Raw genomic sequence first — 15752 nt, forward strand, 5'->3', positions numbered from 1 at the left:
CCTGACCTCAAGTGATCTGCCCACCTTGGCCTCCCAAAGTGCTGGGATTACAGGCCTGAGCCACCGTGCCTGGCCAAGACTCAGATTCTTTGCTTTTCTCCAGTCTGCCAGATCTAACCAGCTCAAGGCTTTATTTTATTTTATTTTTTTAAAGTTTTTTTTTTTTTTTGCAATCCCAGCACTTTGGGAGGCCAAGGCAGGTGGATCACCTGAGGTCAGGAGTTTGAGACCAGTCTGGCCAACATGGTGAAACCCTGTCTCTACTAAAAATATAAAAACTAGCCGGGCATGGTGGTGGGCACCTGTAATCCCAGCTACTCAGGAGGCTGAGGCAGGAGAATTGCTTGAACCCAGGAGACGGAGGTTGCAGTGAGCCTACACGGTGCCGCTGTACTCCAGCCTCAGCAACAGAGTGAGACTCCGTCTCAAAAAAAAAAAAAAAAATTTTTTTTTTTAAAAATTATTCCTTAATTTCCATGTTTCCTTAATCCTTTTTGTGTGTGTGTGTGTGTGTGACAGAGTCCAGTTTTGTTTTGTCACCCAGGCTTGAGTGCAGTGGTGCGATCTGCAGCCTTTGCCTCCCAGGTTCAAGTGATTGTCCCACCTCAGCCTTTCTAGTAGCTGGAACTACAGGTGCCTGCCACCATGCCTGGCTAATTTTTGTATTTTTAGTAGAGACAGGGTTTTGCCACGTTGGCCAGGCTGGTCTCAAACTCCTGGCCTCATGTGATCCGCCTACGTTGGCTTCCCAAAGTGCTGGCATGAGCCACTGCGCCCGGCCCTAGCTCAATGCTTTAAACTAGAATTTACCATGTCCTTTTAGAAGAGAAGAGCTGATAAAATGTGATTGAATCTAAGAAATATTATTGTACTAAAGGTAATTACGTGTTTGATCTGAGAGATGCTTTTGGAATTGCCTTTTAAAGTAGAGTGTCATAGGTCATATTGATTACACAATTTTTGAGGTAGTGTGCGTCTTATGTGTTGAATACATTAGCTAAAAGTAAGATGCTTGGAAAATGTGTAAACTGTGAAGAAAACTTTTCTCCCTGGTATTGTGTATTGAATGCCTTTTTTCCCCCAATGGCAAAAATAAGTTTTTTTTTTTTGTCATTAATTGCTTGTAATGATATTAGATTTCTGCGAACTGGTACCTAGGGTAATGTAGGGAGAGGCAGAAGCAGAGATCAGGGTAAAGGGATATTTTTTAGAAGTATAATCAGGTTTGTTTGGTACAGGTTAATGAAGTATAGATAGTACCTTGGAAGGAGTACATATTTGGATTAGAGTTATAAAGATTTTGGAGAGGAAAATAACTATTGAACACTGTTCTTATAGGCAGAAAGGGCCTAAAAGGAAGATTTGCTGTAGAGGTTTTGGGTTAAAGCCTGAAAAGAATCAAACCCCATCATACTTCAGATTGTTCTTAAAATGGCATTTTTCTGTTTTCCCCTTACCTTTCCCCTTTTCTTTTTGATCAAGTAATATCTTGGGCCTGGTAACAAAGAGCAGAATAACCCCATTAGGTAAGGATGAGTAATGAGCTGACCCAGAGAAAGGTGAAATATAGAAGCAGCAGCAAAAGCCTTAGGCTGTGTTGTGCTGAAGGTTTGCTGTGGGGAGAAGTAATGTGGAAAGGCCATGGTCAGAAGATCAGGGTCTTTGGAGGAGATAATAGAAATAATTACCCTTTTTTGAGCACCTGTCTGGCATGTTCAAACAGCATTATTCTCATTACACTTAAGAGAAGGGACCCACAGAGGTAGGGTGGGGAGATTCAAACTCCAAACCCAAAGCTCTATCAGTGGTGTTCAAAACTTGTTTTTATTTTTTGAGACAGGTCTTACTTTGTTGCCCAGGCTGGCTTTGAATCAAACTTTTTATTTTTAAAGCTGCAAATTGATTTTTTCTTCCTGTAGGGAAATTGTATATTGGGGAACTGATTATACTTCACAGATAAAACCTGAGCTGGTTGAAATCAGGGTAAGAGTACCTGAACCCTAGGTCACTCAGTTTCTTTCTTTGGCCTTCTCTTATTCTCATCCTTGGAAGCTTTAAGTCACTTCTGTAGAACTCCAGTTTGAAGATAATTGCATTTCACCATACTGCTGTTCTTTACTTGGCGATAGTGATTGAAAGTTGACAAAAAAAAATGTACTCTGATACTTTCTGTTTGGTGTTAGTCTGGCAGCCCATTTTGTGTTGACCACATAAACTTGTACCTATGTTTGTAATCAATATTTTTACCAAAAGTACATTTTTAAGAACTTACTTTTCTTTATCTTGAAGGTTGTGGCAGCACTGCCTGAAGGTATGAGACCAGATTCTAATCTTTATGGTTTTCCATGGGAATTGGTGATATGTGCAGCTGTTGTTGGATTTTTTGCTGTTCTCTTTTTTTTGTGGAGAAGTTTTAGATCGGTAAGTAACCAGTGCTATACTAAGAGAATGTTCATTTTGTCACTGGGCTGAACAAATAATATGAGAAACATATTTGTTATTTTAAGTAAACAAGTTAGAAACTACATAGGGATTCAGAGGTTTTTTTTTTTTTTTTTTTTTTAAAAAGAGATGAGGGTCAGGAATGAGAGTCAGGCCCAGTGCTGTGGCTCCCACCTCTAATCCCAGCACTTTGGAAGGCCAAGGCAGAAAGATCACTTGAGCTTAGGGGTTTGTGACCAGCCTGGGCAACACGGTGAGACCCCATCACTACAAAAAATACAAAAATTAGCTGGACATGAGGACACCCGTCTGTGGTCCTGGCTACTCAGGAGGCTGAGGTGGGAGGATTGCCTGATCCTGGGAAGTCGATGCTGCAGTGAGCCATGGTTGTGACACTGTACTCCAGCCTGGGTGACAGAGAGAGACCCTGTCTCAGAAATAAAGAGATGAGGGTCTTGTGTTGCTCAGGCTGGTCTCAAACTCCTGGGCTCAAGTGATCCTCCTGCCTCGGCCTCCCAAAGTCTTGGGATTACAGGTTTGAGCCACCATGGTCAACTGGAATCTTTTAATGTAAGATCTTTTATATATATATATATATATATATATATATATATATATATATATATTTAAAGAGATGGGGTCTCACTATGTTGCCTAGGCTGTAGTGCAGTTGCTATTCACAGATGCAATTGTAGTGCGCTACAGCCTCAAACTCCTGGGCTTAAGCAATCCTTTCTCAGCCTTCTGAGTAGTTGGGACTACACAGGTCCATGTCACTCTGCCCAGCTTCATCTTTTTTTTAATTCTGGGAAATTTTATTTGAGACAGGATTTCACTCCTGTCGCCTGGGCTGGTGTGCAGTGGCATGATCTCGGCTCACTGCAATCTCTGCTTCCTGTGCTGAAGCAATTCTCCTGCCTCAGCCTCCTGAGTAGCTGGGACTACAGGCGTGCACTACCATGCCTGGCTAATTTTTGTATTTTTTTGTAGAGACGGGTTTCACTGTGTTGCTCAGAACTCCTGGCCTCAAGTGATCTGCCTGCCTTGGTCTCCCAAAGTTCTGGGATTATAGGCATTAATCACCACGCCTGGCCTAATTTTGGGAAATTTTTAATGCATTTTTGGGACTGCTATTTTTCAGATGTTGCCCCTTTTACTTCTGACTTCCCTATCTCTTAACTTCTATTTTTCAATTTCTTTATGGTTTTCTATACCTTTTGAGAGTTCCTTAATCTGGGGAACTGAAATCTATTCTTCATCTACACTCATTGTAGAGTATCTTGTCTTTTAAAGGTTTTCCCTTTTATCTCTATCCATATTCTGTAGATGATTGAAGTCCTCATTTCTTTTCTACTTGTTTGTGTTACCTCAGCCCTAAGGCTGATCCTTTTACAAATGAATTCCCGCCTGCTTCATTATTTGAGAGAGAGGTTAAGGAAGAAAAAGGTTTGGTTTACTGTTTCTTTAGTCAGTTCAGATCTATGGCCCTATGGTAACATTTCTCAGGCTGTTTTATTTTGGATATTAGCATCAAGGGATATGATAATAGGGGCTTCCTGAAATTTTTTTTTTAGGGTCAAATTTGTTTGGGGAGCAGTGGGTTAAATGAAATTAAACAAGTATTTTTAGAGTAAAATTATTTCAGAGTCTTTAATATGCTAATTCACAATGTGAATCTTCAATAGGGAGTCTTTAATAAGTAGTATTTAGGCTGGGCATGGTGGTTCACGCCTGTAATCCCAGCACTTTGGGGGACCCAGGCAGATGGATCACCTGAGGTCAGGAGTTCCAGACCAGCCTGGCCAACATGGTGAAACCCGGTCTCTACTAAAAATATGAAAATTGGCTAGACATGGTGGTGGGCACCTGTAATCCCAGCTACTCAGGAGGCTGAGGCAGAGGAATTGCTTGAACCCAGGAGGTGGAGGTTGCAGTGAGCTGAGATCGCGTCATTGCACTCCAGCCTGGGAGACAGAGCAAGACTCTGTCTCAAAAAAAAAAAAAAAAAGCATTTATTTTCTCATTGGAAACAGAATACTTTTGGCTTGTATTTATACAAAGGCAATAAGAAACCTGTATTTCTAAGTTGGCAGTAGACGTTAAATAAATTGATTTACTTGAGAGCGTATTTGTTTTAATGTAATTTTTGTTAAAAATTTGTTTCAGGTTAGGAGTCGGCTTTATGTGGGTAAGTTCTTTTTTCTGCTTTGACTCTCATTGTTGTGATGTAAAAACTTATAATAATTTACTCATGGTAATATTGACTTGACTTTTTTAGGACGAGAGAAAAAGCTTGCTCTAATGCTTTCTGGACTAATTGAAGAAAAAAGTAAACTACTTGAAAAATTTAGCCTTGTTCAAAAAGAGGTAAGATATTTTTGAAAATAATATTCATGTTAGAGTCAGAGAACTTTATACTTCTCACTGTAGGTACTTCTGTGTAAATTTAAGATTATGAATGCTTTGTTTGCAGAGTATGAGAGTTCTCTTGCTCTTCATATTCAACACTTAACCAGTCTTACTAATTTTAACCATTGTAGTAGGTGTACAATGGTGTCTCCTTGTGCTTTCCTTTTGAGTTTTCCTGACTGATGAGGTCGAGCACACAAACACATCCTCTGCATGTGCACATTTCTGGTATCTGTTCGTGTATCCAAATGTTCTCTTTTCGTAAAGACACCAGTCAGATTGGATTAGGGCCCACCCTAACAACCTTATTTTATTTTGACCACCTCCAAAGGCCTTGTCTCCAAATACAGTCACATTCTGAGGTACTGGGGTTGGAGCTTCAACATGTGAATTTGTGGGGACACAATTCAGTCCATAATAGTCTTTGATCCATTTGAAATCAGATCTGTGATGGTGCAGTCGAGGGTGTGTGTGTGTGTGTGTGTGAAGATTCATTTTTTTTCCTGGGCGTGTCGAGTTAATGCCATTTATTGGAAGGACCATCTTTTCTCTGTTGTTCTGTAGTGTCATCTTCTTAAGTCACTGAATATATGTGAGTCTGTTTCTGTTAAATCTTCTATTTTGTTGGGCTTTTTCTTGTTTGTTTTTTGCCAATAACATGCTTTTTATAGCCTGTAGTTTTATAACAAGCCTTAGTATCTGGTATGGTTAATTTACAGTTCTTGGCTATTATGAATAAAGTTACTGTGAACATTCTTCTACAAGTTTTTTTTTTTGTGGGCATGTATTTTCATTTCTCTTCATAAGTAGTATTGGAATTGGTAAGTCATTAGGGCATTAGGGCAGGTATAGTTTAACTGTATAAGATAAGAAACCGGCTGGGCACGGTGGCTCATGCTTGTCATCCCAGCACTTTGGGAGGCTGAGGCGGGCAGATCACGAGGTCAGGGGATCGAGACTATCCTGGCTAACATGGTGAAACCCCGTCCCTACTAAAAATACAAAAAAATTAGCCAGGTGTGGTGGTGGGTACCTGTAGTCCCAGCTACTCGGGAGGCTGAGGCAGGAGAATGGCGTGAACCAGGAGACGGAGCTTGCAGTGAGCCGAGATTGCGCCACTGCACTCCAGCCTGGGCAGCAGAGCAAGACTCCTTCTCAAAACAAACAAACAAACAAAAAAACCCTACTGGCTATTTTTATCATTTTTTCTTGGTTTTGGCTTTCAGCAGTGTTACTATGATTTGTCTAGGTGTGGTTTTTTTCTATTTGTCCTTATTGGGGTTTATGATGCTTCTAGAATCTGTGGCTTAATGTCTTTTATTAGTTTAGTTTTTTTTTTTTTTTTTTTTTTTTTTTGAGACAGCGTCTCTCTCTCTCTTGTCTAGGCTGCAGTACAGTGGTGTGATCTTGGCTCACTTCAACCTCCGCTTCCTAGACTCAGGTGATCCTCCCACCTCAGCCTCCTGAGTAGCTGGGATTACAGGCATGCGCCACCATGTCCCGCTAATTTTTAAAAATTTCTTGTAGAGATGGGGTTTTGCCATGTTGTCCAGGCTGGTCTCGAACTCCTGGGTTCAAGCAATCCTCCCGTCTTGGCTTCCCAAAGTGCTAGGATACAGCTGTGAGCCACCGTGCTCTACCTTTTATTAGTTTTGAAACACTCTTGATTGTTACTTTTCCACATACTGTTTTTGCCCTTTTTTGTTCTTTCTTTCTGGGACTATAAAAATGGGTATTTTAACTTTTTATTATATCTCATCTGTCTCTTAAGTTCTTTTCCGGGGTTTCCATCTTTTTGTTTGCCCACACTTCAGTCTAGACATAATCTTCTTTAACTTCCATGTTGCCAATAGTTTTCACTTATGCCTAATCATCTTTTAAACCATCCATTGAGATCTTAATTTCATCTCTTGCCTTTTTCAGTTCTGCAGTTTTATTGTGGCTCTTTTTGTAGTTCTTTTTCTCCGGTACAATTCTATTTTTTAATTCCATTTACACATTATGCTCTCTTATTTTTGTTTTGTTTAGTTTTGGTTTTTTTTTTTGGAGACGGAGTCTCCCTCTGTTGCCCAGGCTGGAGTGGAGTGCAGTAGCGCGACCTCGGCTCACTGCAACCTCCGCCTCCCAGGTTCAAGTGATTCTCCTGCCTCAGCCTCCCAAGTAGCTGGGACTACAGGCACACACTGCCACGCCTGGCTAATTTTTTGTATTTTAGTAGGGATGGGTTTCACTGTGTTGCTCAGGCTGGTCTCAAACTCCTGAGCTCAGGCAATCCACCTGCCTTGGCCTCCCAAAGTGCTAGGATTACAGGTGTGAGCCACCATGCCTGGCCTATGCTCTCTTATTTTATTTATTTATGTGTTATTTTTATTTTCTGATTTTCAGAATATATGCTGCCGACAAATATGCTTTCTTATTTTAATGACTACTGCATTATCCAGTAGTCTATTTCTGGTGCTCACTTTTTCTCTTATTTCTCAGTCAAGTCTTGTCCTCTTGAATGCCAGGTTATTTTATATGAAGTGTCAGTGATAATATAATAAAAATTGTAAAGATAATTTTGAAGCTGTGGGTGCTGTCGTCTCTCTTCAGTGAGGATTTACTGTTGCTTTTCATAGGCAGCTAGGCTAGGGACATTGGAAATTTCAGATAACTTTATTTATTTGACTTTCTTTTTTGTAAAATAAGTTTTATTATGTATATTTAAGGTATAGAAATTTCACATAACTTTGATTTTGTTTTTTGTAAAATAAGTTTTATTGTATATATTTAAGGTATAAACATGATGAGATACGTGTATAGTAAATGGTTACTATAGTGAAACAAATTAACGTATTCTTTATCTCTCATAGTTACCCATTCCCTGCCCACCCCTCCAGGGCAGCTATAATGTACTCATATAACAAAAATCATGAATGCAATACACTATTATTAACTGTGGATCTCATGTTGTACGTGAGATCTTTTAACTTGTTCATCCCATATATTTTCTTTTCTTTTATTGAGACAGGGTCTCATTCTGTCACCCAGGCTGGGGTGCAGTGGCATGATCTTGGCTCATTGCAGCCTCTATCTCCTGGGCTCAAGTAATCCTCCCACCTCAGACTCCTGAGTAACTGCGGCTACAGGCACATGATACATGCTTGCCTGATTTTTAAATTTTTTGTAGAGATGGGGTCTCCCTATGTTGCCCAGGATGGTCTCAAACTCCCTGGCTCAGGTGATCCTCTCGCCTCAGCCTCCCAAAGTGTTGGGATTACAGGCGTGAGCCACCATGCCTGGCTGTGTTTTCTGACCTACATGTTTCTTCCCTCCTACCCAACACTGCTAACCACTGTTTTGTTCTCTATCTCTATATATTTGACCTTTACAAAAATTCCGCATATAAGTGAGATCATGCAATATTTTTCTTTCTATATCTGGCTTATTTTACTTAGCAAAATGTCTTCTAGGTCCATCCATGTTGTAGCAAATGGCAGGATCTCCACCTTTTTATGGCTGAGTAATATTCCATTGTAAATATATACCACAGTTTCTTTATTCGTTTGTTCATTGATAGATACCTAGGTTGTCTCCATATTGGCTACTGTGAATAATGCTGCAGTGAACATGGGCATGCAGCTGTGTGTAGAAGGTGCCAATTTCATTTTTTTCGGATAAATATCTGGAAGAAGTTTTGCTGGATGTAGTAGCTCTATTTTAAATTTCTTTAGGAGTCTCCATACTATTTTCTGTAATGACTGTACCTATCTACATCCCTGCCAGTAGTGTACAGTAAGCCCTCAATGTCCTTGATAGATGGTTGAAAATTGACTTTAAGTGAAACAGTGTATACTGAATTCAGTTTTTTTCTCTCATCAATGTTATAATGAAACAATGTTGAAGAAAACAATGTTATTCAAAGGACAAAGGACCTGCTCTATGCCTTTCTCTTTTCTTGTCTAGAAAAAGGGTTCCCTTTTTTTTTTTTTTTTTTTTGTAACTTTTAAGTTCAGGGGTACAAGTGCAGATTTGTTACATAGGTAAACTTGCGTCCTGGGGGTTTGTTGTAGGAGGGTTCCCTTTTTTCCACACCTTCACAAATACTTGTCATCTCTCTTGTCTTTTTGATAATAGCTATTCTAACAGATACAAGGTAGTATCTCATTGTGTTTTTGATTTGCATATCCTTGATGATTGGTGATATTGAACACTATTTCATATACCTGTTGGCCATTTTTATGTCATCTTCAGAGAAATATCTATTTAAGTCCTTTGCCTGTTTTTAAATCAGGTTGTATGTTTGCTTGCTGTTGAGTTGTATGAGGTCTTTAAAAATATTGAATATTAACCCCTTATCTGATACATTTTTTCTCAATCTGTAGGTTGCCTTTTTATTGTGTTTACTTGTGTATATTTTTATTTTTTTACCTTGCAGCTTCACCTCAAAGGAACTTTCATTTTATTGTTTCTTTTGCTGTGCAAAAGCTTTTTAGTTTGATGTAGTCCTGTTCACTTATTTCTTGCTTTTGTAGCCTAAGTTGTTGATGTGATAGTCAATAAATTATTGCCAAGGCCAGTGTCAGGGAGCTTTTTCCCTGTGTTTTCTTCTAGGAGTTTTGTAGTTTCAGGTTTTATGTTTAGGTCTTTTATCCACTTTGAGTTGATTTCTATGTGTTGTATAAAGTTAAGAGTTCAGTTTCATTCTTTTGCATGTGAAATCCAGTTTTCTCAGTACCATTTATTGATGAGACTATTCTTTCTGCATTGTGTATTCTTGGTGCCCTATTGAAAATTTGACCATATTTATTTGGATTTATTTCTGGGCTCTCTATTCTGTTCCACTGGTCTGTGTATTTGTTTTTATACTAGTACCACGTTGTTTTCGTGACTACAGCTTTGGAATATAATTTAAAATGAGTTAGTCTGATGCTGCCAACTCTATTTTTCTCAGAATTGCTTTGACTATTTGGGATCTTTTGCTATTCCATATTAAATTTAGATTAAAAAAATTTCTGTGAAGAATGCCATTGAGATTTTGGCTGCCTTTCCATTTCTTTGTGTGCTCCTCAATTTCTTTCATCAATGTTTTATACTTTTCAGTGTACAGATCTTTCACCTCCTTGGTTGAATTTTTTCCTAGGTATTTTATTTTTTTTGATGCTATGTAAATAGGATTGTTTTCCAGATTTCGTTTTTGGCTAGGTCGTTATTTGTGTATAGAAATGACATAGTTTTGTTTTGATATTATATCCTGCATCTTTACTGAATTCAGTTATTAGATCTGTATTTTTGATGACATCTTTTGGGTTTTCTACATATAGGATCATGTCATCTGCAAACAGATAATTTTACTTCTCTGATTTGGATATCTTTTCTTTCCTTATCCTTCTCTTCCTTCTTACTTTTTTTTTTTTTTTTTTTTTTTTTGAGACAGGGTCTCACTCTGTTGCCCAGGCTGGATTGCAGCAGTGCAATCTCAGCTCACTGCAACCTCTGCCTCCTGGGTTCAAGTGATTCTCCCACCTCAGCCTCCCAAATTGCTGGGATTACAGATGTGCACTACCGTGCCTGGCTGTTTGTGTGTGTGTGTGTGTGTGTATGTATTTTTTGGTAGAGACAGGGTTTCACCATGTTGGACAGGCTGGTCTCGAACTTCTGACCTCAAGTGATCTGCCACCTTGGCCTCCCAAAGTGCTGCTGGCATTACAGGTGTGAGCCACCATGCCAGGCCTTTTATTTCTTTTTCTTGTCTAATTGCTTTGATAGTACTTCCAGTACTATTTTGTTTTTGTTTTTTGAGACAAGGTCTCACTCTGTTGCCCAGGCTGGAGTGCAGTGGCATGGTCATGGCTCACTGCAGCCTCAGCCTCCCAGGTTCAGGTGTTTCTCCCACCTTAGCCTCCCAAGTAGCTGGGACTACAGGCGTGCACCACCACGCCCAGTAATTTTTTGTATTTTTTTTGTAGAGATGGTGTTTGGCCAAGTTGCCCAAGCTGGTCTCAAACTCGGGCTCAAGTGATCCGCTTATCTCAGCCTCCCAAAGTGCTGGGATTACAGGTGTGAGCCACCGCACCCAGCCCTTCCAGTACTGTTTTGAATAGAAGTGGTGGTTGTGGGCATCCTTGCTTTGTACCAGATCTTAATGGAAAAGGTTTCAGTTTCTCCCCACTGATGATGATATTTGCTGTAAGTTTTTCATAAATGGCTTTTGTTATGTTGAGGAACTTTCTTTTTATTTTTTTTCATTATTTAAAAAATTTTATTTATTATTTATTTTTTTGAGATGAAGTCTTGCTCTTTCACTAGGCTGGAATGCAGTGGTATGATCTCGGCTCACTGCAACTCTGCCTCCTGGGTTCAAGCAATTCTCCTGCGTCAGCCTCCTGAGTAGCTGGGACTACAGTCATGCACCACCATGGCTGGCTAATTTTTTTGTATTTTGGTAGAGACGGGGTTTCACCATGTTGGCCAGGATGGTCTTGATCTCCTGACCTCATGATCTGCCCGCCTCGGCCTCCCAAAGTGCTGGGATTACAGGCATGAGCCACTATTATTTAGTTTTTTGAGACAGGGTCTCGCTTTGTTGCCCAGGATGGAGTGCAGTGGCATGCTCATGGCTCACTGCAGCCTCAACCTCCTGGGGTCAAGTGATTCTCCCACCTTAGCCTCCCTAGAGTAGCTGGGACCACAGGTGTGTGTGCCACCCAGCCTGGCTAATTTGTCTGTCTTTGGTAGAGATGTGGTTTTGCCATGTTGCCCAGGCTGGTCTCGAACTCCTCGGACTTCCCAAAGTGTTGGGATTACAGGCGTGAGCCACCACACCTGGCCAGAACTTTACTTCTATACTTAAACTGTTAAGGATTTTTATCAAGAGATGATGTTGGGCTGGACGTGAGGGTGTGTGCCTATAGTCCCACCTACTTGGGAGCCTGAGGCGGGAGGATGGCTTGAGCCCAGGAATTCAAGTCCAACCTGGGCAACATAGGAGAACCTATCTCTCAAAAGAAAAAAAAAATGGATGTTCAACTTTGTTGAATGTTTTTTCTGTGTCAATTGGTATGATCATGTGGTTTTTGTCTTTCAGTCTGTGAATGTGATGTATCACATTAATTGATTTGAGCGTGTATATATATATATATATATATATATATGTATTTTTTTTTTTTTTTTTTTGAGACGGAGTCTGGCTCTGTCACCCAGGCTGGAGTGGAATGGCGTGATCTCAGCACACTGCAACCTCCGCCTCCCGGGTTCAAGCGATTCTCCTGCCTCAGCCACCTGAGTACCTAGGACTACAGGTGCCTGGCTAATTTTTGTTTTTAGTAGAGTCAGGGTTTCACCATGTTGGCTAGGATGGTCTGGAACTCCTGACCCCGTGATCTGTCCGCCTCAGCCTCCCAAAGTGCTGGGATTACAGGCGTGAGCCACTGTGCCGGCCAATTTGCATATATTAAACCGGCTTTGCATGCCAGGGATAAATACCACTTGATCACAATGCATAATCTTTTTGATGTATTGTTAATTTCAATTTGCTGATATTTTATTTAGGATTTTTGCATCAGTGTTCATCAGAGGTATTGACCTGCAGGTTTGTTTGTTTGTTTATTTATTTATTTTTTGTGGTTTCTTGGTCTGGCTTAGGTATCAAGGTGATGCTGGACTCATAAAATGTGTTAGGAAATATTCCCTCCTGTTGTTTTCTTGGAAGAGTTTAAGAAGTATTGGTAATAATTCTACTTTGAAAATTTGGTAAAATTCAGCCGTGAAGCCATCTCTTCCTGGGCTTTTCTTTGTTGGGAGGTCAGATTACTTTAATAACAGATTGAGATATTTGGAAGCTGGGCCTCAGTTCAGAGGATTAGTCTGTTTTTGGTTTCGACTTTGTTGTAAGGTAGGCAGGTTTTCTTTTCTTTTTTTTTTGAGACAGTCTTGCTATGTCGCTCAGGCTGGAGTGCATGATCTCGGCTCACTGCAACTTCTGCCTCATGGGCTCAATTGATTCTTGTGCCTCAGCCTCCCGAATAGCTGGGATTACAAGTACACGTCACCACGCTTGGCTAATTTTTGTATTTTTAGTAGAGACAGAGTTTCACCATGTTGGCTAGGCTGTTCTTGAACTCCTGACCTCATGATCCCTGTGATCCGGCCTCCTAAAGTGCTAGGATTACAGGTGTGAGCCACTGCGCCCATCCAAGGTACCAGTTTTGGTTGGTAAGGACATTAATTTCCTTTTGCTGCTGTAACAAATTAGTGCAACCTAGTGGTGTAAAATAACACACATTTAATCTCTTAAAATTTTGAAGGTCAGAAGTCTAGAACTGATCTTTTAAAAAATATTTTGTTGTAGAGATGGGATCTCACTATGTTGCCCAGGCTGGCCTTGAACTCTTGGCCTCAAGTGATCCTCCCACGTTGGCCTCCCAAAATGCTGGGATTACAGACATGAGCTACCATGCCCAGCCTTAAAACCAATCTTGGGGGCGAAAGTTAAGATAGCAGCAAGTCTGTTTCCTTATGCATGTTCTAGGAGAGAATCTGTGTCTTGTGTCTTATATGGAGTCTACCAACATTTCTTGGCTCATAACTACATCACCCCAATTTCTGCTTCTATCTTATATCATTCTTTTCTAAGTTTGGTCATCTTGCCTCCTCCTTTTAAGGACCCTTGGCATTATATTGGGCCCACCAAAATAATTCTGGATGCTCTTTCCATCTTAAGATCCTTTATCACACCTGGACATTCTGGGGAGCAGAACATAGACATCTTTGGACAGGTCATTGTTTAGCCAAGCACAGGGTTCATCTGACTTGGCAGGTCCTGAACTCCAAGTTTTTTTTCTCAGCTTCTAATTCTCCTGAAATCTCTGCTTAGTTTCTTAGCCCATCAGCCTCTTCTTCTAGGGGGAATAGAAATGTCAAATACTAGACTTGCCTTTCTGGGGTTTCCCACTTCTCTCACAAATTCTCACTGTTTTGATAGCTCTCTGAGGCTTTCAGACAGATAATTTTTTTTTTTTTTGGTATTTTTCGTCAAGCTTTTCTTGTTCTTGCCAGAAAGGTGGATCCAGAACAACCTAGTCTTCAATTTAATCACTTTTTTTGAATAATTGAAGTACATTTTGCCAAATCTTATAGCATTATATGTTTTATTGTTCTTTTCATTTTTTGATGGTTGTTCCCTACCTTTTAAAGATTTTTATATTCCCCACTTGCTTTATTTGTTGTGTAGTATGGATTAAAAGTGAAAAGTTTTGATGGTCAGTTGCTATAAATTTCTCCTTAATGAATAGGCTTAAAGAAGAGGTTTACTTGTTTGGGGCATAATTAGACAGCTTACATAAAAATATGCTCTTTGAGTAAATCTTTGGATAATCTTTAGTACAATCTTACCATTAGAATTTTTACTTCATTTTTAGTAAAAGATGCTAATATGAGTTATAGTCCTATGTTCTCTGAGAAGCAGACTTTACTCTTAGAGGTGAAGTTCTGGCATTTGTTGCCAGAGCTAGTGGTTTGTGATGTGTTAGCTGCTCTGGCATTGTTTGTTATAGTGGTCAGATTTAAAAAACTTAAAGCTAAGTAAATCCAAGTAAATTTAATGTATTATGTGGAAATGGATTCTGTCTGCTTCTTAGGCATCTATCCAGATAAGATTTAGAATAAAATTGGTAGAGTTTTTACTTGTGCTGTTGCTTTGTTTCAGTATGAAGGCTATGAAGTAGAGTCATCTTTAAAGGATGCCAGCTTTGAGAAGGAGGCAACAGAAGCACAAAGTTTGGAGGTAGAAAATCAAATGGTATAATTTTAAAAGCTGGGGAAAAAAATACTAAGTAACAAAAACTTTAAAAATGTATCTTCTGAAAACTATTTGAAAAAAATGTGAAAGAGCGTCTCTGGATGTTAAAACTTAAAGAGGAAAATTAATATAGGAAATGGGACAATAGTAGGTAGCATAAAATATTATAAAAATTTGAGCTTTTATTGCTAACTTGTTTTGAGTCAGGCATGTTTATGTTCAAGGAATCAGGAGCTGTATAGAAACTTCGTTCTATCATTCCTGGGAAATGTATTAAGGTGATCGTTCCTTTTTTGACTCAGTTTGCTCTAGAAAGGAGAAATAAGATTCATTTTTACAAACTTAGGAATAGTTGGCAACAATAACTTATGTAAATTATGACAGTATTTGCTTTATTTTCATCCTGAGGATATTAAGAGCTAACTAGAATTAGGCCAGAGGTTTACGTTATAAGTAATGGTATATGTTGGTAAATGTTTAACAACTTTTTTTTTAAAAAGCAGCCTTATTTGTAGCATTTGCTGAGTTCTGTAGTATGAATACTTCCACCATGGCCAGTTTCAAGCTACCAACATGATGTCACTGAATGAGGAGTCTGGGAAGATAATGCTTAAAGTAGGCTTTCCTGAGCCAAGTGTGATTTGGTTAATTTTAAGGAAGGAAAGTATGGTAATTTGTAATTTAGCTAAACTAAGACAGATTAGGGTAAGTGATGGGAATGCCTTACTACTGTTTAGATGTGGACGTGTTGTAAAAAGCACAGTAGTGACAAAGGATAGCAGAGGACACCTGCGTCTGCAGATACTAAAACAGAAAACAGTAGACTTTGTACCTTTGATAAGTGTCTAGTACAGTGTGGCAGTTCTCAATCACTGCTCTCCGTAATCATCAGAAACTCTATGTGTTATGATTCAGAATTTTCTAGTAGAGTCCAAAGGAAGTTATAAATTGGATTCCAAGTAAGTTTCTTAATGTTTTCTTCATTTGTTGCCTACTAGTATCTTCAAGAACTTGTTGAAATTGTATTTTATTTGCTAACCCTCTGTCTTAACTAGCCTCCCAGTAGTAATTTATGTTTGATAAAAGAATTTTAGAAGGCATTTGGCATGCTAACAGAAGAGCA

The 15752-nt window shown here is 39.4% G+C and overlaps 1 protein-coding gene across 50 annotated transcripts in view; it reads left to right on the forward strand.

The window, feature by feature from the left end:
* The window catches only part of MIA2 (MIA SH3 domain ER export factor 2), a 114861-nt gene that overhangs the window by 40764 nt on the left and 58345 nt on the right, over positions 1–15752 (forward strand). For 15 of the 50 annotated variants that reach the window (XM_009427730.5, XM_063792867.1, XM_063792871.1 and 12 more), the window contains 4 exons: positions 2290–2421; positions 4609–4630; positions 4721–4809; positions 14537–14614. In XM_009427730.5, coding sequence (XP_009426005.1) covers positions 2290–2421; positions 4609–4630; positions 4721–4809; positions 14537–14614 — 321 coding nt within the window. Of the gene's footprint in view, positions 1–2289; positions 2422–4608; positions 4631–4720; positions 4810–14536; positions 14630–15752 lie in introns of all 50 variants that reach the window. The other 35 variants (XM_063792866.1, XM_063792870.1, XM_063792868.1 and 32 more) reach the window with 8 other exon arrangements.

The sequence above is a fragment of the Pan troglodytes genome, chromosome 15 (assembly GCF_028858775.2).
Source record: "Pan troglodytes isolate AG18354 chromosome 15, NHGRI_mPanTro3-v2.0_pri, whole genome shotgun sequence".
Lineage (NCBI taxonomy): Eukaryota > Metazoa > Chordata > Mammalia > Primates > Hominidae > Pan > Pan troglodytes.